This window comes from Dromiciops gliroides, chromosome 2, assembly GCF_019393635.1.
Source record: "Dromiciops gliroides isolate mDroGli1 chromosome 2, mDroGli1.pri, whole genome shotgun sequence".
In the NCBI taxonomy this organism is placed as follows: Eukaryota; Metazoa; Chordata; class Mammalia; order Microbiotheria; family Microbiotheriidae; genus Dromiciops; species Dromiciops gliroides.
The window spans coordinates 167,110,252-167,130,465 of NC_057862.1; the positions used below are offsets into that span (position 1 = coordinate 167,110,252).

The following is a 20,214-nucleotide window of genomic DNA, read 5'->3' on the forward strand; positions in this document are numbered from 1 at the left end:
TTTGAAGCAAGCTTGTCTGCTTTCCTTTTCTGAACTTCCTTCTGTTATTAAGTGCTTTTTAAGTGCTGAGAATTCAGTTGCAAGGAAAAAGAAAGACATGCTCTCTCTCCCTCAAGGAGCTTAAATTCTAAAAATTAAAGGGAACCAAAAAGAAGAGTGTGTGTGTGTGTGTGTGTGAGAGAGAGAGAGAGAGAGAGAGAGAGAGAGAGAGAGAGAATGAATGAATGAATGAATGAACAAACGAATGAATGAATGTGAGTGTGAGAGAGAGAGAGGACATGGTAGAAATTCCAGAGTCATGAGTGGAGTTGGGAGAGGAGTGAAGGAGTGAGCATGGCTGACCGGGGTACTTCCTCAAAATGAAGGTTCCTTGAGTAACTCACTAATAGGAGGAGGGGGACACAAGGATAGACCAAGATCCAGAATGAAAAGACGGCCCGGGTGGGGGGAGGGGTAGGAGCATCTTTCAGGGTGAGAAGGCTACTGGGAATTGATGGAAAAATCTGAAGAGTTAGGAGTTGTATTGGGAGAGGAGTGACCATACCTCAACATGGCACTGCAGGGTCAGAGTATGAGCAGTTTGAGGACTCTCGATATAGTTCCAAATTGCTGTGATCTCTTTAACTGTTAAATCCAGTAACCTTTTCTCAGTTTCAGTTTTTCTCTATTCTCTCCTGGATTCTGTTGTGGCTTACATGACACTTTTCCTGGTTTTCCTTACCTGTCCGACTCATTTTTAATTGTTTTTGTTGGATTATCATCTATATCATGCCCCAGTTGTGGAGGATAACATACCAATTCCTTAGCCTCTACAATCTAGCCCCAACCAACCACTTTTTCACATGAATTTTCTTCCTGTATTCTCCATTCGAGCCAAACTGTATTATTAATTGTTCCCTATATTTCACTGCCATCTCATTACTGTGCATTAGTTCAAATATTTCCCTTATGTATCCATTCCCTTCTATCTTTGCTTTCTTAGGTTCTTTGATTTACTTCTAGGCTAAATACTGCGTTTTACATGAAGATTTCTCTCATTTCCTGAGTTATTAGTGTCCTTTCTTTCTGAAACAGCCTATTATTGATTTACCTTTCTACATTTTGTTTCCTTTTAGTAGATTATAAACTCCTTGAGTCTAGGGGACTTCTAAGCACCTACCACAGTGCCTTGCAGTTAGGCATTTACATAAGTGGATGAAAAGGCATTTATTAAACACAAGCTGTGTGCTTAAAAAATTTATATTCCCAAGTGCTGGCGATACAAATAAAGTATTGAAAATAGTTCTTATTCTCAAGGAGTTCACATCCTCTCAGCCATCCAAATGGCATGCTAATAACCTTGCATTTTAAGGACCATTAGACCTTTCCATCCTGCTTTCAGTTGAACTCTCTTCTCTGTGTTGTCTCCTTATATTAGAACAAGCTTTTTGAGAGCAGGAAATGGCCTGATTTTGTATTTTCACCTTTGTACTTGGCATGTTTAGAGCTTAGTAAATACCTTTTCATTCATTTATTAAATACTTATATGCACAGCCCTGTGACTGGTAGCTAAGAAAGCCCTATTCACTAAGGAGCCGTAAAGATAAGGTTCTTTGAGGAAGGAAGAGCACCAGCAACTGAGAGGAGATTAGGGAAGACTTCCAGGAAGAGGTAGCATTTGATATTTATTGAACTGAATTATCTGCCTTAGTTCTAACTGCCACTGTTTGTGTGTGGGTTGGGGGTGGGTGGTTTTGGTTGTGGAGGTAGAAAGAGGAGAGTAAGGAGGAACTTAGCTTTTTTTTTTTTTTGGTAATTAATTGACTACAGTGCCTTCCATTTCTCTGGCTTTAGCTTGTTCTTTATGCTGTAAATCTTTCTTGTAAACCTACTATGTAGAAGGTCAGGTAGAGAAATAAAGATTAGGATTCAGTGCCTGGCACCATGGAATTTAAGACTTAGAAATTTTTAATAGGGCTTAAAACTATAAAGTAACTATTAGTTAAGAGTAGCTGGTAGGAGGAAATGCTTTTAAGTTTGAGGGTTTAGTTGAAGTGATTACTAAATGCAAATACATTGTTTTATGGGACTTTATTTTTATTTATTTTTTTATTTTTTTAAGTTTTCAACCTTTGTTTAGTAAGATTTCCAATTTCAAATTTTTTCTCCCTCCCTCCCCTCCCTGCCACCCTCCCTTAGACAGCAGGTAATCTGATATATAAGATTAAACATATTTCTGCATTAGTCATGTTATACAAGAAGAATCAGAGCAAGAAGGAAAAACCTCAAAAAAGAAAAACAGCACCAAAAACAAAAGAGATAGTATGGTCCAATCAGTGTCCATATTCTACAGTTTCTTTTCTTTTTTTTTTTTCTGGATTTGGAGAGCCTTTATCATCATGAGTTCTTTGGAACTTTCTTGTACCATTGGATTGGTGAGAAGAATCTAGGGTTAGCAACTGTGATAGACTAGATTCTCACCAATCCAATTATGGGACTTTAAAGAACCCTAATGACACTGTATCAATATCCTGTATTGTGTAAGTAAAACCTACCATTACAGAGATCTCTGTTTTGTCATTACAGAGTCATATCATTAAAGTCATTACAGACTCAATTTTGGTTTCTTATAGCTTGTTTACTCCTTGAACTCTCAAAATTTGTAAGGATGATTTGTATGATATACATACTTATGATTATAATTATTATATTCAACTTAATTAAAAAATTTTTTTTTTGGTAATAGAGCTGTTAATATTGTATAGTTTCTCCAAAGACAGAGATAAAATACCTTTACCACTTACTCTTCTCCACTGTCTAGCCAGGGTCCATCTATAAGTTTGAGTCTAGTTTTTTAGTTTAGTTATAGGTCGGTCACCTAATAAAGTGCATGAATCAGGTTTGTCTCAGTTCACTGACTAGCTTAGTCAGGCTTAGTTTTGGTGCTTGGGGTGGGGCAGGCTTTCTACTTCCCAGCTACCTCTCTCCATGCCACCTATTCTTCAGCTATTATACTCATGCCCTTCTCTCTAGGATCTTGGACTCCATCCCTGGCTCCTCTACCACTGATAGTTGAACTTTCCCCTTGATCTTGACAGGGCCCAGACCTTCATGCCAATTGTTGATTGTTGGCAGAGACTTGTCTCACTTGCTAGTATTTATATCTCCAGTGCTTAGCACAGTGTCAGGCACAGTGCTCTGTCTGTCAGTTTTTCCCTTTCCCTTCTTTCCTAGCTGTAATTTTTGGTACTCTTAAGTTGATAGATCTACTAGATCTCTTCCCTTTCTCCACAGTGGGACCTACACATTCCTTTGTTTGGCTGATATTCTGCTTAACACTCCAATTCTCTCAGAGTTTTTCTCTTTTTCTCTTCCAATGTCCTGCTTTGTGGCCATTGTAGTGTGTACATGTACATATGTATATTGTAAAAAATGACATTTCCAATGTTGTGGGTCCTCTACTTATTGTTGGTGCTTATCTCCCCCCCCCCCCCCCCACTTCTCTTTTCCTAACAACTACCCTTTCCTAACAGAACACTGGGTTGGAACAGAGAATTTACAGCTAAGCAAAACAAACCAGCTTACTGACCAAATTTGTTTATCTATTCCTCATTTCCTACAAGTAGCTCACCATCACTTTGGGAGCAGGAAGTGTTTGATGATTGAAGGACAATTACTGTGTGATCTGAGTTTTGCTGTCTTTTAGTGTTGTTTTCCTTCATATAATTGGAATCATTTACTTTCTCTTCTGTTTACATCAATCATAAAATCTTTACCAGTTTCTCTGAATTTATACTCCACAATAATATTCCATTACATTCATTTTTGACAATCCATTCAGTAATTCCTCAGTGTATGGGTACCCATTTTGTTAATTTTGGTTTTTTGCCTTTATAAAAAGTGTTAGGATATGTGTGTGTGTGTGTGTGTGTGTGTGTGTGTGTGAGAGAGAGAGAGAGAGAGAGAGAGAGAGAGAGTGTTTCCCTTTGACCTCATATTTGGGTTGAAGGGTATGGAGAATATAGTCATTTTTCTAGCATAGTTCCAAATTGTTTTCCTAGGTGTTTTTCCACAACTCAGTTTGACATCTTTCTTTAAAGCAGCAGATTTCTGCCTAATCTAATCAGATTTGTTCTCTTAAAGGAGGATTACAAGGGGGAATTTTGGAGTAGGGAGGAGGTATGAGGCTGAAGGAATAATTCACAATTTTCCCCCATTCAAATCAGAAAGCATTTATTCAGCACTTGTTATGTGTCAGGCACTGTGTTAAGTGCTAGGGATACAAAGGCAAAAGACAGTCTCTGTTCTTAAAGAGCTCACAGTGTAATGCGGGAGGCAAAATATAAACTACAGACAAACAAGGAATGTACAGGATAAATTGGAGATCATCACGGAGGGAAGGTACTAGTATTTAAAGGGAATCTGGAAAAGCTTCTCGGAGAAAGATGGAATTTTTTTCTGTGATTGAAGGAAGCCAGTGAAGCTAGGAAATAGAAGCTATTAACAGGTCTATACAAGGACTATGTTAAGAAAGATGTGACCTAATAAGCATCAAAGAATGGGTATCATAAATTGGATTCTAGCCCTTCAAATAATTGTGTTTAGCTCCTGAGGTCATCCTGTTAATGGCCCTCAACAGTGGTTCTTTTCCTTTTTCTAATATGAAGTTAATTTATCATTCAGGTCAAAGATAACTCCCTTCTTGTTCACTTTCTATATCAGAAATTAGCAACCTGAAATAACTGAAGCAGGTATACATGTAGGCTTAGGCATATCCTACATTATCACAAAAATTTCTTAGGAAAGACAGGAGCCTACTTCTTTCTTCCTACCTTCTCATGTTATATCTGTGTAGTGAAATTTTGCCTGTCCTTTGAGATCCGTATCAAATGCCATCCCTGCAACCTTTTCTGACTCCCTCAGAAGCCATTTCCCCCTCATCTGCCCTCTCAAAGAACTGTGAATTTCTCTTATGTGCATATGTTTTGTTTTATATTATAGTTATTTATATGTTATATCCTACTATTAAATTGTAAGTTCCTGGGATACTCCACTGTTGGTGGAGTTGTGAACAGATCCAACCATTCTGGAAAGCAATTTGGAACCATGTCCAAAAAGCACACCCTTTGATCCAGCAATACCACTATTAGGTGTATATCCCAAAGACATCCCCCGAAAAGAGAAAAAGACCTATTTGTATAAAAATATTTACAGCAGCTCTTTTTGTGGTGGCTGGGAATTGGAAATTGAGGAGATGCCCATCAACTGGGGAATGCCTGAACAAGTTGTGGTTAAATATGATGGCGATGGAATATTATTGTGCTATAAGAAATGACAAGCAGGATGATTTCAGAATGACCTGGAAAGACTTGTATGAACTGATGTATAGGGAAGTGAGCAGAACCAAGAGAACATTGTGCATAGAGACAGCAATATTGTTTGATGAAGAACTGTGAATGACTTAACTATTCTCAGCAGTACAATGATCCAAGACAATCCCAAAGGACTAATGATGAAGCATACTATCTACCTCCAAAGAAAGAACTGATATTGAAGGAACACAGACTGAAGAATGCTATTTTTCACTTTTCATTTTTTCTTTTATTTGTTTTCTTGCACAAAATGACTAATATGGTAATTGTACATGTATAACCTATATCTGATTGCTTACCCACCACCGGGAGGGAGGAGGTGGCGGTGGGAAGGAGAGATAAAATTTGGAATTCAAAACTATAAATAAAAATGCTTATTATTAAAAAAATAAATTGTAAGTTCCATTAGGGAAAGGATTATATTTTATTTATCTTCATACTGCTAGTAAGTGCTGTCACTTTCTTGACTCGTCAGCTTTTCAATATCTATTAGCTTCTTCACCGTTGCCTTTAAATACAACCAAATCTCCCTTTTTTCTTAAAAATCACTACCACCACCACCACCACCACCTTCATTAGATCCTACCATGTTCATCATCTATTTTCATATATCTTTCTTCCTCTTTTCATATAAACTCCTCGAAAAAACCCTCTACAACCAATTCTTCCTTCCTTTTCTCTCATTCATTCTCTTTTAAACCTTCTGTAATCTGATTTCTGACCTCATTGTTTAAATGAATTTGTCAAAATTTCCAGTGGTCTCTTAATTGCCAGATTTGATGGTTTTTTCTCAATCATCATCCTTCTTGACCTCTCTGTAGCATTTGACTATGTTAACTTTCCATATAACTTAGATCTGAATTATAGATTCAGAGGTAGAAGGGAACACAGAGATCATCTAGTGCAACTCTTTCATTTTATGGACTCAATTAAATTCAATAACCATTTATTAAGTGCTTTCTTTATGCCAGGCACTATGCTAAGCAGTGGGGATAAAAAAAATAGGCAAAAGATAGTTCTTGCCCTCAAGGAATTTATCATCTAATTGGGGAGGCAGCATGCAAACAAATATATACAAAACAAATTATATACAGGATAAATGGGAAATACTTAACAGAGGGAAGGCACTGGAATTAAGAGGTGAAGGCTTTCTATAGGAAGTGGGATTTTGGTTGAGACTTAAAGGAAACTAGAGTGGTCAGTAGTTGGAGTGCAAGAGGAAGAGCATTCAGGCATTGGGACAACCAGAGAGAATTCTCAGAGCCAAGACATGTTTTGTTTGTAGAACAGCTAGGAGGTCATTGGATCAAAGAGTACATGTTGGAGAGTACAGAATATAAAGACTGGAAAGGTTGGAGGGCACTAGGCTATGAAGGGCTTTGAATGCCAAATAGAGGACTTCTGACTCCAGAGTCAGGTCTCTTTCTACAGGACCATGCTACCTTTTCCTCCTAGATGTTCTTTCTGCTCTGGGTTTTCATGACTGTTTTCTTTTGATTCTTGTGACTGCTCCTTCTCAGTTTCTTTTGTTTGGTTTTTATCTATATCAATCACTCCCACTTGCTATGACTTTCCCCATAAGCTCTCTTCTAGGTGCTCTTTTATTTTCTTTCTACATTCTCAGTTGGTGATCTCATAGGCTCTATTTTAATTATTATTGCTATGTAGATGATTCCTAGATTTATATATCCAGTCTTTATCTCTATCCTTAGCTCCATTCCTGCATCACCAATTACCTCTTGGTATTTTGGACTAGATGGTCGTCAGGAATCTCAGGCTCAACATGCCCAAAACAGCTCATTATCTTTCCCTCCTAAACCCAACTTCCAAAATTTCCTGTTGTTGAAGGCATCACCATCCTCTCAGTCTCCCAGTTTCACAATCTCATTGTCATCTTTGATTCCTTTTCATAGATCACCTGACATATCCAATTGTTTTATTTTTTTCTCTATAATTGGAGAAGGAAATGTAAAATCACTCCAGTATCTTTGCTAAGAAAACCCCATACAGGGTCATGAAGAGTCAGATATGACCGAATGAACAACAACAAAATTTATTTATACTATTTCACATACCATTCCATCTTCTGTTTCATTGCCTTTGTACTAGCTGCCATTATGTCTAGAAAGCTCTCCCTTCCAACCTTTGACTCTTAGAAATCCAGACTTTCCTTGAGACTTAGCTCAAATAACTCTTCTTTTATCAGTCTTTTCCCAGTCTTTATGTTTCCTCCCTCCCTCCCCTACCCAGTCCCATCCTGTCTAAGATTACCTTATTTTGTATATTCTGATGTGGCCTCCCCTATTAGAATGTAAGCTCCTTGAGGTCAGGGATTAATTTTGCTTTTCTTTCTCTCTTCCTCATTTAGCAAGGTGTTTGCCAAATGCTTGATTCATTGATTTAGAAACCAGGACAACTGGGACAAAATCTTTTGGAAAAATTACAGCAAATGTTAGACTTTTCTTGACTTATTAAATGTCTTGGATGGACCCTAAAATACAAGAGGGATGGGGATAATAATGTCACTTTTATGAAGAATTGCCATCTTATCAAATGAGATAATTGTAAAATGCTTAACACAGTGCCTGGGCACAGTTGGTACTATATAAATGCGGTCATTTTCTAATAGCATTCTTTAATAATCTCCTTTTCCAGTTTTGCTCCCATGGTTTGTAGCTGTGATGCAAGTACTGGGAGAAATAATAGAATTTGGATTAAGAGCTACCATGATATAGTAGAAAAGGCAGAGCATTTTCAGTCAGAGGAACTGAATTCTGCCACTTACTTTACTACCCGTGTGATCTTTAGCATGTCATAATCCCTTCTTTGGACTTCTGACTCCTTTTCCATAAAATAAGATTGTCAGGGTAGATGATGTATAAGTTTTCTTCCAGTTCTAAATCTACGAAGTGATTTTTTTTTTTTGAAAAATTACCATCTTGACAAACATGAACACACATGAACTTGGAACCAGGACAGCTAGATAAGGCATGGACTTGGAGTCAGGAGAACCTGAGTTCATATCTTTCCTCAGACACTTACTAGATGTGTGATCCAGGCTGGGCAAGTCACTTAATCTCTGTCTACCTCAGTTTCCTCATCAGTAAAAGGGAATAATAATAGTACCTGTTTCCCAGGGTTGTTGTGAGGATCAAATGAAATAATTTTTATAGAGCACTTTTAAAACAAATACTGGAAAAATGCTATCTATTATTACTGCTAGCTATTAAGGCTTTCACATACAAAGAATCGAAAAAAATATGTGATTTTCTTATGTACAGGTTTTCTTTTTTTTTAAGCACATATTAAATTTAACATTGTATTGCCAATATTTGCCCTAATAGTCTGTATCTTCTTCAGCTTTCTTCTGTTCTCTTCTGTACATCTAAAAATCTTTCATTGATACTTTTCTTTGATTCTTTCTTTTTCCGTATCACTAACTCTGCTATCTCTTCTCCCACAACTCAATCTCCCTTTTAACAAGTATAGTCAAGCAAAACAAATTCACATATAGGACATATCTGAAAATTGTATGTCTTATTTCTGTACCTAAGGCCCATCATCTCTTTCTACTAAGAGGTGAGAAACATTCTTCATCATTAGTCTCCTAGAGAGGTGATCATCAATTGTATTGATCAGAGTTTTTTAAGTCTTTGAAAATTATTTCCTTTACAATGTGTTATAGTCATTGTATAAATTATTGTCCTGGTTCTGCTCACTGCACTATGCATTTTTTCATACAAGTCTCTCCAAGTTTCTTTGAATCCATTCCATTTGTTATTTCTCACGGCACAGACATATTTCTTTATATTTGTATACCATAATTTGTTCATCCATTCCTCAATTGATGAGGACTTTTCTATATTAATTTTTTTTTTTTTTTGCGGGGCAATTGGGGTTAAGTGACTTGCCTAGGGTCACACAGCTAGTAATTATTAAGTGTCTGAGGCCGGATTTTAACTCGGGTCCTCCTGAATCCAGGGCCGGTGCTCTATCCACTGCGCCACCTAGCTGCTCCCTACATTAATTTTTTGTACATTAATTTACCCACCATTGTTATCCAGTCACCATGTAGTTTTTTACAGTTATTCCTTCCATATCACAACTTTCCCCATCACAGTTTCCATATATCACAGCTTGGCTTAAGAAATTAAATGGGAATTTTTTGGGGAGTTATGTGGAAGCAGTAGATGATATGTGAAGGCCAACAGATGACAGAAAAAGTTTAGAAACTCAGAAATGCATTATATATATACACATATATGTGTAACATATTTTATCTTTTAATATCATAATAATTCAGACTTATTCTCTGGTATAAAAGGAGGACTAAAAACATTTACATGGATTTGCCAGATCGTGGAGGATACCATGTTCCAACCCCCATGAAGTGGAAGGGATAACTGTAAATGCCTTGCAGTCTGATGTTGTGGAGAGGATGCTTAGACATAGAGTCAGGAAGATCGTAGTTCAAACTGTACCTCAGAAACTTGTGAGCCATGTAACCCAAGGCAAGTTGCTTACCCTTTCTGGCCCAGACCTCATGGTCTTTCAGGTCCTTTCCAGTTTTAATTCAATGAGCCCATGGTTCATGTATCCTCAATTAAAGTTGAAGTCGTAGATTATTTATGCAGGATTTAGATAATGCTGTTGATAATTTCACCTCCTTTGGTCACACTATTTGTATTGATGCCCAGGCTTTATTTATTTGTTTTATTAGTTGCTACTTATGGACATATCTTGGGTTTCATCAGGGAATGGTAGTTACTGGGCAAGAGGTGGCTATTAGAGATCTCTGTCTTGTCATTATCCTGGTTTTGAAGAATGTAGAACCTTGTAAAAGATTCCTCGCATTATTTTTAAATTTGTTACTTTGAAAAATACTTGTGAGTCTTGAGTTTCAGCATAAAAAAAGACTTGTTTATAGGATTATATCAGAGGTAGAAGGTAACCTTAGGAAAAAAATGTTTTTGTGTGTGTTCTTACCACACAGATTCATACAGTTGCAAAAGAGGAAGAGGGAGTGCTGAGAAATGTGGAAATAGGAAGACATAAACTCAGAATTTTAGAGTTGGAAGGAACATTAGAAATATTGTAACCAAATTATGTGATTTTCTCATTATAGTTATGGTGAATGGAGACTTTTCTCAGGAGTTTAATTCTATATTACATAAAATATTTTTGTTGCCCTATCTACCCATTAGGAAGACTGAGCATCTTAAATACTTTTACAAATGTTATACTTATTTGGTAATGATAATCTCACTATATTAATTTTGTGTGTAATAAAATGCATATTGAACTAAGTAAGTCTTCTGGAAGAAGTTCTTTAAAGTATTATACCATTGTATAAAATGTATAGATTATATAATCCAAAATGTTTCTTTCTAGGCATATGGATCGGGCTGTGATATTGTTATTTTGGCCAATGACTTTGAATGTGTGCAGATCATCCCTGGTGCTAAACATGGAAACATCCAAGTCAGCTGTGTGGAGTGCTCTAACCAGCATGGAAGAGTAAGGAATTTAATAACTTTGTTTTTAAAAAAACCAAACCGAAGTAACCTCAGCAAACTGTAAAAGATAACTTACTGTTGAAATAATTGCAAGAACTACAACCCCTATCCCGCAAAAAACCCCACAAAACCAAAACAACCAAAAACCTAAACCTTTATCCTGTGAATGGAGATAAATTGCTAAGTGCTTCTAAGTTGTTGATATAGTAATATAGAAAGACATTCGGAGGGCTTCTGGCACTTTCCTGCTGGATGGAACTTTAAATAATCACATATTTTTATATCATTTTTATAGCCTCTTTCAGATCTAAAACATATTATGATTTCTCCCTTGTCCTTCCATGTTCCTTCCCCTTCTCTAACTTCTTCCCAGCCCACCAAAGAAGCCCTCAACCAAAATTCCAGCACAGATGCCACACAGATCCAAGGAAGCCAACCATACTTCGGTTCCTAAATCCCTAAAGAATTGCCAACACATTTTAAAAATCACATAATAATTAATTGTGAATATTTTATAACTATTTATAACAGAAGGGACTGTTTTGGAATGGATAAACATACTCATTTGCACCTTGGATCCAAATTTGATTTTTATAAATTCAGTATGTATTAAATATTGATTTAATGAAAAAAAATTCAGGGGCAGATAAGATTGCATTTTTTTGTTTTGTTTGTTTGTGGGGCAACGAGAGTTAAGTGACTTGCCCAAGGTCACACAGCTAGTAAGTATCAAGTGTTTGATGTCGGATTTGAACTCAGGTCCTCCTGAATCTGGGGCCTGTGCTTTATCCACTGCACCACCATTGCATTTATTTATTATTTTTTTAGTGAGGCAATTGGGGTTAAGTGACTTGCCCAGGGTCACACAGCTAGTAAGTGTTAAGTGTCTGAGGCTGGATTTGAACTCAGGCACTCCTGACTCCAGGGCTGGTGCTCTATCCACTGCGCCACCTAGCTGCCCCACCACCATTGCATTTTAATGAGAGTGATAAAATAACAATTAGATGTCCCTTTTGGATCATCAAAATAGGAATTTTACTTGTGGTAATAATGTTTAAATATTCAGTTTTTAAGAAACTACTTATTATCATATAATGGCTTCAAATTTTATTAAATTTTGATGCAATCAAAATAATTGTGAATTGATCAACCTCTTAAAGGCTGGAAATGCCCAATGAGGAATTATATGGTCACAATTTAAAGTCTACTTACTGGAAAATGATAGAGTTGAAAATAGACTTAATATTGTAGCATATGACTACAGTTATTATTCAGTTTTCTTTGATGACTCTCTTGTTCTTTTGATCTAGTGTGTCCTCTGCATATTTTATTAGCTTGTTGCAGGGAAGTATGGAGAGTTCAGATGTCTCATTCATTTTGCAGTATTCTACTTTTGCATGTCATTAAGGTTGCCTTAGAGACTCCTAGAAAAATCCATTCATTGTATGGCATTCAATAAAGAGGAATTTCAGTAGAATATTTATGGGCCAATGTTGACAAATAATTTGGCAATACAGTTTTTTAAAAATACAAAGTCACCTTTATTAAAATAGTGATGTGTACCCTCCATGCTCCCTCAAAAAACAACTACAACCAAAAACCCCAGGAAAAATCATGAAATTTAAGCAGTTTGTCTCCTTTTTTTGCATTGCATTGTCAGTGGCAACTACTCAGTTTTCCACTCCAAAAAAAAGAAATCGGGTACTCAAGTGTTCTTCTGTGTAAATCTTCTACTTTTGTTAATTGACTACTTATACTTTGAAATTCATCCACATTAAAATGTTACTTATATAGCCTTTACATTTTAAACTTCCCTGTGGAATAAATCCTAACTCAGATATTTATAAGCTTATAACCCCATGGCAGATCTTCTCTAAGCCTCAGTTTCCTCATCTGAAACATGGGGAACTGGACTTAAATGGCCTTCTAAATGCTTTTCAACTCTAAATTTATGCTTCAGTGAAGGGGAAATCTTTTTTCCTACATTAAAATACTTTCATTATTCAGTAAGCAAGAGAAGAGGTGTTTTTTTGTTTTGTTTTGTTTTTGAGGTTTTTTTAAAGGGAAGCTGAAATTACATTGGGTCTTTTTATCTGATCCAGCTACCTTCTTACTCCTCTTAAGATAAACCAGAAGTTGTCATTCTTGGAGCTGCTAGTTATGGAAGATCTTGCCTCTTCTTTATCTACCTCCTCTTACTTTAACCTAATTCCTTTCCTTTGTCTTCCTCCTCTTTGCTTGTTCAAAGACTCTCAGATAAATATTTTATATTTTTGGTGTACCATTGTTGTATCTTTTTTTATTGAACAGTTGACAAGTTATGTGACATTCTAGAATGCCCATAATTATGATTTCTGTTTCATAATGGTTTCTAACAAAGTAGCGTGTTGTAAATAACAGCTTAAAGTAATAAAGATATTACTGTATTTAAGATTTGGAAAATGAACATATTTCTTGTAGGCCAGAATAATATTCTCTTTGAATAAGTCAGTTATGAATTCAGGATGGGAAATTCTGCTTTATTCTTTCCCTTATAAAAGGGATTTTGGGGTGTTGTAAGACGTAGGGTGCTAAAATTCTAGCCAGTCTGTCTAAAATATCTAATGAGTGGTTGCCAATAAATTATAAACTTTAGCAAGAGTTTAGACTTTTAAGCATTTATTAAGGAGAATAAGAATTTGGTGAAGAGAGAGAAAAAGAGGCCTAGATTCAGCTATCTATCTCGGGGAGCTACAGTTCTCCTGCTCTGATCTCCATGAGAGTCCTGGCAAAAGAGAGTGAGAGAGCCAACCTTGTCCTTTCTTCCTCCCACAAGCAAACGTCACTTCCTGACACCAAAGAAAAGCCACATGGCTTACCCTCAGACACCTTCTCCTCATGGTGGAGCTTTCCAGCAGGTGGCGTCATTCCAATCCTTACAAAGAAATGGTCCAATAGAAATTTTTGGGGCATTCATATAGTTTTGTGATTATGTACAGTTGACTCATATGTCCATCTAGAAGATACTTTTATGGCTTTTAAAAATTAAAAATTAATATTTTGTTTTTTTCAGATTGCGGCTTCGTATGGAAATGCTGTTTGCATTTTTGAACCCTTGGGTATCAATTCTCACAAGAGAAATTGTGTAAGTAAATGCAGCAGAAGTCCTTCATTTTTTGCCTATCTGAATTTGAGGCAACGTCTTGGAGAAGTTGCTTGATTCTTGATAACTGATGGTCTTATAAACAGCCAAATTAAGGGGTTTTTAGTTACAAGAAGCAAAAGAAGTTATAATGGTGTGCATAGGAAGTAATGATAACTGTTTCAATAGCCAAAGGGCTGTCATGCAGAAAGGGGATTAGACTTCTTTGTAGTTCTTTAGGGCAGAATGAGGATCAGTGGGAGGTAGATTTTGGCTCAGTGTAAAGTAATAATTAGAACTTAATGTGGGGGTAGCTAGATGGTGCAGTGGTTAAAGCACTGGCCCTGGAGTCAACAGTACCTGAGTTCAAATCCGGCCTCAGACACTTGACACTTACTACCTGTGTGACCCTGGGCAAGTCACTTAACCCCCATTGCCTGCAAAAAAAAAAAAAAGAACTTAATGTGTAATTAAGAAATTAATATGTATTGATTAGAACTGCCCCAAAATAGAATAGGGTACATCGTGAAGTAGAGATGTGTTCAAGAAGCTGTAGGACAACTGCCCAAGTTCTAGATGAGTCATGATCAGTGCAAGAACTATCTCCACAAATGAAATCACAGATCCTTGACATAAAATATAGTACTAAGGGTTATATTCCTAGTTTTTCTCTATTTTGTGTAATTTTGAACAATTTCATTCATTTTTCCCTTCTTTCCTCTCAAGTTTTGGAGAGGTTGAATTTGTTTTACCAGGAGGTTATGCATTTAAGATATCTAGCAGGTAATTAGAGATAAAATATTGGAGTTCAGTAGAAAGATGTGTGCTTGATATATAGATTTGGAAGTTGGTTTTGGAGAGCCACAAATGAACCCATGGTAATGAAGGAGATCTAGGAATGAAGGTTGTTAAGGATGGAAGCAGATTTTTCTTGGAAGGGTTATGGGGGAAGATGTGTGAGGACATAATGTTGCATACATTGTTAGATGCAGGTATTTTATTGGTTGTTTTTTTGTTAACCTTTTCTGTGTTGTAAAGGAGCATTCAGTTCTATGGTGGAGTGTTATATATGGAAATGGAGACAATATTTTAAAAAACACATTAAAATAATTGATGTGATAATTCTTCTCTTCTTCCATTATTGTTCCCTACTTCCAACTTTGAAAGTGAAAATGTCAAAGAAAAAACGAACAACTTATTCAAATAAATATGTCATAGCACTAATGCTTATATTATTATTCTTGTGAGTTCTTTTCATCAAGTCTAATTTCCTTTTAGGGCTTGGATCTAGAGGCTTGTGTTCATTTCCATTGTAGCAAACATACAAGTGAAGCAGTTAAAAGTTCAAAATGTTGTTTAAAAGCTAAACAACTTGCCTTTTGATTAATATTTTAAATTTAATTATTATTTTGTAGAATAAGAGTAAAATGTAAACATTAAGCATTTCTGTTTATGGGGCTGAAGTTTGAGAATAAGGAAACCTTATAAAAATACATTGATTTCTGTTCTGTTTTTTTTTTGTACCTTATTCTCAAGAGGGGCAAAAGTGCTAATTTAGTGACAGTTATTTTATTTGCTTGATTTTAAAGATTTACATAATATATTTTTTTCTTTTATATTCTAGCAAGTCAAGTGTCAGTGGCTTAAAACTGGACAGTTTTTTCTGAGTTCTGTGACTTACAACTTAGCATGGGATCCTCAAGGTAATTAGAAATGAGGAAATAATCAACAGTTTGCTTTAATTTGTAGTTTCACATTGCTTTAAATGTTTGGTTATTTGGTTGAAATTAATAGTCATTAATGTTGATAATGAATGTTATCAACAGAATCTATTTTGGCGGGGGTCAGCGAACAAATAATTATGCCTTCTAATTCAGTATGCATTTCTTTACATAATTGTTTGTACATGGTACTAGTCATTATGAAATGTATATTCCAGAAAAGAATGAAAAATTTTATATAATTATTTTCCCAGCTAACTTCTACCATATATTATTGTTAATTTATTCTCTCTGAGACAGATTTTAAAATGTACAAAATGGGAAGAAAATTTCCTTCCTTTTATTTCACATGTATTCCAGGAAATTAACATCTTTAATTTAGAAATGTTTTCTATCTTTACTGTGGCTTTAGTAATTGGAGAACCGTGAGGAGTTCTTGGAAGCAGCTTTTGTATATTAGGACGTGAGCTTGGAGGCAAAAGACCTGGTTTTGAATTCTCTCTCTTTCACTTGTTATCTGAGTAACCCTGTGTAAATCACTCAGTTTCTCTGAGCTTCATGTTCCCTTTCTGTACCATTGGGATTATAGAGGCTGTGTTTTGTAAGCAATAAAACATTATGTAAATGACTTATTATTCAAGCTCATAAGTTGTGATTAGGAAGAAGGCTTAGTTGGTTTTATAAACCATACACAAAACCAGTCTCATTGTTTTGTGTTTATACTTTATAATGTTATCAAGACATACACATAATAGGTTGATGGATAGCTGGCTCTCCATGATGTTTATTTGACCAAACTTTGACATGTAGTATTTCTCACTCTCAGGTGAGTCTCAGAGAAATAAAATATACTCCTACTTTCTTTCACAAACTGGATTCCTCCCTAGTAACAGAACATGTTTACAAACCTCAATTGGAAGGGTAAATCTTCTGAAAAAACTTCCTGCCACAACTAATTCCCTAGTGTTTATTATAATGATAGTATGTTGTAGTTATGGTCTGTATTTTTCTTTGTTGGAGTAACAAAATGACTTATAGAATACTGTCTTGTATTTTCCTAGTGTACTCTTCTTCTCCCCCCCCCCTCCATGACAAAGGAAGGCATGTCAAGGTGTAATCATATTGCATATTCATTAAATACCTTATCATTTTTCAGGTAACAGATTGCTAACAGCAACTGATTCAGTACAATTATGGGCTCCTCCAGAGAGTGACATTCTAGAAGAAGAAGAGGAAATTGATCAGGTCAAAGATAATAAAATTCCTCCTGTTTTAAATGATTGGAAGTGTGTCTGGCAATGCAAGTAAGTTAGCAATTCTGCTTTCTGTATGGTTGGACTAAATGACCTGTTAAGGTTTCTGCTGAGATTCTGGGACTTATCAGTGGGTTCATGAGCTTATTGATGTTTCTTAATAGAGATGTTCTCCTTAATGTGACTTTTGTAAAATTGTGCTGCATTTCATTTAGATATGTTAATCCAGAGAGCACCATTTCTGGCAATAAAAGCCACATATAATGTGATCTTTCAATCCATGCTGTACTCGATTGTTCTTTGTAGTTAATGATTGCAGTGGTCCTAGTTTTTAACTTGGCAGTGGAAGGCCTCTCTAGTTTTTGTTAATAGATGGGGATATGTGTGTCTGGTTTTAATCATGAGGGATTGGGATGATAGTTGTGCTATTGACAGTAATGAGAAAGTGGAGAATGGGACCGTTACGGGGAGATCATCAGCTCAGCTCTTGACATGTTATATTTCAGTGGTTGGGAGATCCTCCATGGAACTTTTATATAAGCATTTTGTTTGCTTCTTGATAGGCAGAATTAAATTTTGATTATTGCATTATTTTAAGAAATATATTTCTAAAAAGTCCTATTTTGAGAGAAGTGAAAAGTACAATAATTATTCAGCTATAAAATAACTGTTTTGGATCATTCGTGTATGTTAAAATAGTTTATCTTCATTTCTTAGAACTTCAGTGTCTGTTCATTTGATGGAATGGTCCCCTGATGGTGAATATTTTGCTACAGCTGGAAAGGTAAGGGCAAGAACAAAAACCTCAAGGAAATATGAAAATGTTAAAATTGGGATAATTTCCTACTTGGCAAACAAAAAACAAATGCTCAAGAATTATAAGTGTTTTGCTTTTTCCCTTTATCTCAGTCTTCCTTTATTGTAGTTGTATTCTCTTCCATCCCTTACCTCTTCCTCTCCCCTCCATGATACTTGGATTTTGGGTACATAGTATGCTTGGCTTTATTCTTTAAAGTGATTTTAACTTTTAGTTGTTTTTCAGTGTGAAAATTCATTTAAAAACAGATTTTTCAGCAAGAGAGGGCATATGGGCTATTGTTCACTTTTAGCCATGTCTATAGATTGATTAGAAATTTGGATAAGTGAAAAATTCTGATTGCTTAAATGCAAATAAAACTGAGAATAAAAATTGAGACATTTTTCCATCTAAGTATATTTCCTGAACCATTAACTTCTAATAATTTGTAGTTTTCTTGAAGATTTATCTTTGTGTCTCCTCCAATGCTTAGGAGAGTGATTTGTATATAACAGATGTTCAATAAGAATGTGTTTGGTTGAATTAAATGGAATTTTGAACCAGGACTTCAGGGGATGTGCTTTGATCTGCTATCTTTTGACTGCCATTAGAAATTCTCTAGGTGGCATATAGCCTATCACTATATAGGGCTCTTGAGAGAACTCTTTTATTGTATAGGTTTTGGTAATCACAAGGCCTTAAATGCTTTTGATTTAGATCTGGAAGATGAAGTTTCTTTTCCAAACTCTTCTGAGGCTTTTATCAAAAGCTTGCTGTGGTATGTGAGGAAAAGCACCCATAGCCATCTTGGAAATTGGCTATGAAGCTTGAAAACCCCCCAGATTACCTAAGCACCCTTTCCCTAGAATAACCCCTTGAGAAAGACCTTGTTTAAGCTCACTGAAATACCATTTTAATATTTCTCAATTGGGAGGATGTGTTCAGATCCTATTTTTATTAAGTATATATATATATATATATATATATATATATATATATATATATATATATATATATATACACACACACACACACACACACACACACACACAAGATACTCTGTTGAGGTAAAATCCACAGTTCATCTGAACCTGCTCTTCAGTGAACTATGCTATGATAGTTTTCCATTTTAAAAAAAATCCTATATAAAGTTGCCAAGAGTATTAATTTTGTTGGAGCTCTGGAATTAGTACTAGAATTATGTTATTTTGAGGATAGTCATAGGATTATAATTCCAGAGCTAGGAAAGACCTTAAAGGTAATGTAGTCAACCCCCCTGCCCCCATTTTATAGATGAGTAAACTAAGGTTTAGGAAGGTCACACAGGTAGTGTTAGAGGCACGATTTGAACCCAAGTCCTCTGACTTAAAAACTAGTGTTTCTTTCATGTCTTCTCTATCATATTTAATTAACTATGAAGGTTGGGAAGAATGTTGAATATGGGACAAAAATGCCCTGCTTCTACCACTGTACCTCCTCAGTTCAGATGCTTTTCTCAGCAGTTTTGTTGAGATAGAGTTGACACTATGTGTTTTAGCAGAAAATGAAAGAAGGAGCACTTTTTGATCATACTGATGGTAAGGTTTATTACTAATTTCTAGTATGCTGGTCTTAGACTTGGAATAGTTTACCCTCTCTGCCTCCTCCCCTCCTTTCCCCCACTCCCCAGCTCAGTTCTTGTGAGACTCAAATGCATTCCACATGTAGGTTAGGTTTTTAGGCTGGGACATATCACCAGAAGCCCCAAACTCCTTTCACTCCTCCTGTTTGAAATGCACTCTACCTTTGTCTTCCATCATTCTAAATTCTACACATCCTTAACGGTACTGTTTATGCCTTCTTGTCCAAAGCTAGTCTTCCAGATTGCATTTGTTGTTCTTTTCTTTTCCCTCTAAGTTCCTATAATAGCACTTAAAAGTCAATGCCATGAAAATTTTCTCTTGATTAATTGCTGTATTTTTTTTTTGTAAAGACCTACTTTTATTCTTCATGATGGTGTGTGGAGATGATTCTTTGTTCTTTAAAAAAATTAATTTAATTTTTTTCAGTGAACAAAAATTATTTTTTCCCTCTCTCTACACCATTGGGAAAAAATCCTGGTAACAAATATGCATAGTCAAGCAAATTATTGATCCTTGGTTCTTGTAGACTGTGTCAGAGGTACACCAGCTTAGCCCAGTAAAATGTGGAGTTCATAACTTGCTTCAAAGTAGTGGATTTTCAGTTCTTTCCTCACTATGAATAAGTTCCCTCTCTGCACCCTGTAGTCCTTGAGAGTTGCCTATAGTATAGAATGCTTAACTGAATTGCTTAGGGTCACATAGTTTGTTTGTGTCAGAGGTGGGTCTAAACCCCAATTCTTCTTGATTCCAAGGTCAGCTTCCCTATCTAGTACATCATCCTGATTCTCAAACAACATGGTAGAAGTTTAATAAGTATTGACCTAACATTTTCCC

General features: G+C 35.8%; 1 protein-coding gene across 3 annotated transcripts in view; it reads left to right on the top strand.

Moving 5' to 3' along the window:
• The window catches only part of DMXL2 (Dmx like 2), a 161,489-nt gene that overhangs the window by 23,618 nt on the left and 117,657 nt on the right, over positions 1–20,214 (top strand). For all 3 annotated transcript variants that reach the window (XM_043990151.1, XM_043990152.1, XM_043990153.1), the window contains exons 2-6: positions 10,743–10,868; positions 13,920–13,991; positions 15,613–15,691; positions 16,866–17,013; positions 17,680–17,746. In XM_043990151.1, coding sequence (XP_043846086.1) covers positions 10,743–10,868; positions 13,920–13,991; positions 15,613–15,691; positions 16,866–17,013; positions 17,680–17,746 — 492 coding nt within the window. The remainder of the gene's footprint in view (positions 1–10,742; positions 10,869–13,919; positions 13,992–15,612; positions 15,692–16,865; positions 17,014–17,679; positions 17,747–20,214) is intronic.